General features: G+C 40.2%; 1 protein-coding gene across 1 annotated transcript in view; it reads left to right on the top strand.

Moving 5' to 3' along the window:
- The first annotated feature begins 271 nt into the window (after positions 1–271).
- The window catches only part of CSUI_004435 (queuine trna-ribosyltransferase domain-containing protein), a 5,485-nt gene continuing 5,311 nt past the window's right edge, over positions 272–445 (top strand). The window contains exon 1 of the mRNA XM_068064626.1: positions 272–376. Within this exon, the coding sequence (XP_067923400.1) occupies positions 282–376 (95 nt within the window). The 5' untranslated portion in view covers positions 272–281. The remainder of the gene's footprint in view (positions 377–445) is intronic.

Here is a 445-nt window from a genome sequence, read left to right as displayed (position 1 = left end):
ATATATATATATATATATTGTTCCGGTGAGGATAAATCCGTCTGAATGTGTATATTTCTATATGCGAGTGTGTATATGCATATATGTGTCTCCTTAGAGAGTTATAGAGATCGCATAGGCAGGTAGTCTTCTGTTGGGATTCCTGTATCTTCTTCTATAAGTTTCTTGCAGCGGGTGTCTCCTTGAGAAAAAGAGAGGCGTCAGGTTGTCTTAGGAGTGGTGCATGGATGTTCTTTCTGTTCCCTTGTGTCTGTATTTTTCCTGATGTTTCATAGAACGCCATGGGCAGTGACATTATCATGCAGTTAGATGACGTTGTCTCATCCACAACTCCTGATCCGGTTCGTGTAGAAGAAGCCATGTACCGCTCATTAAGGTAAGGTTGAGGTAAACACTTCATTTCTGTTTCTCTCCCACATATCACACTATCTATCTATCTATCTTT

The sequence above is a fragment of the Cystoisospora suis genome, assembly GCF_002600585.1.
Source record: "Cystoisospora suis strain Wien I chromosome Unknown contig_2070, whole genome shotgun sequence".
NCBI lineage: Eukaryota > Apicomplexa > Conoidasida > Eucoccidiorida > Sarcocystidae > Cystoisospora > Cystoisospora suis.
Note: the sequence above shows the minus strand (reverse complement) of the source record. Positions and strands in the feature narration are given on the sequence as shown.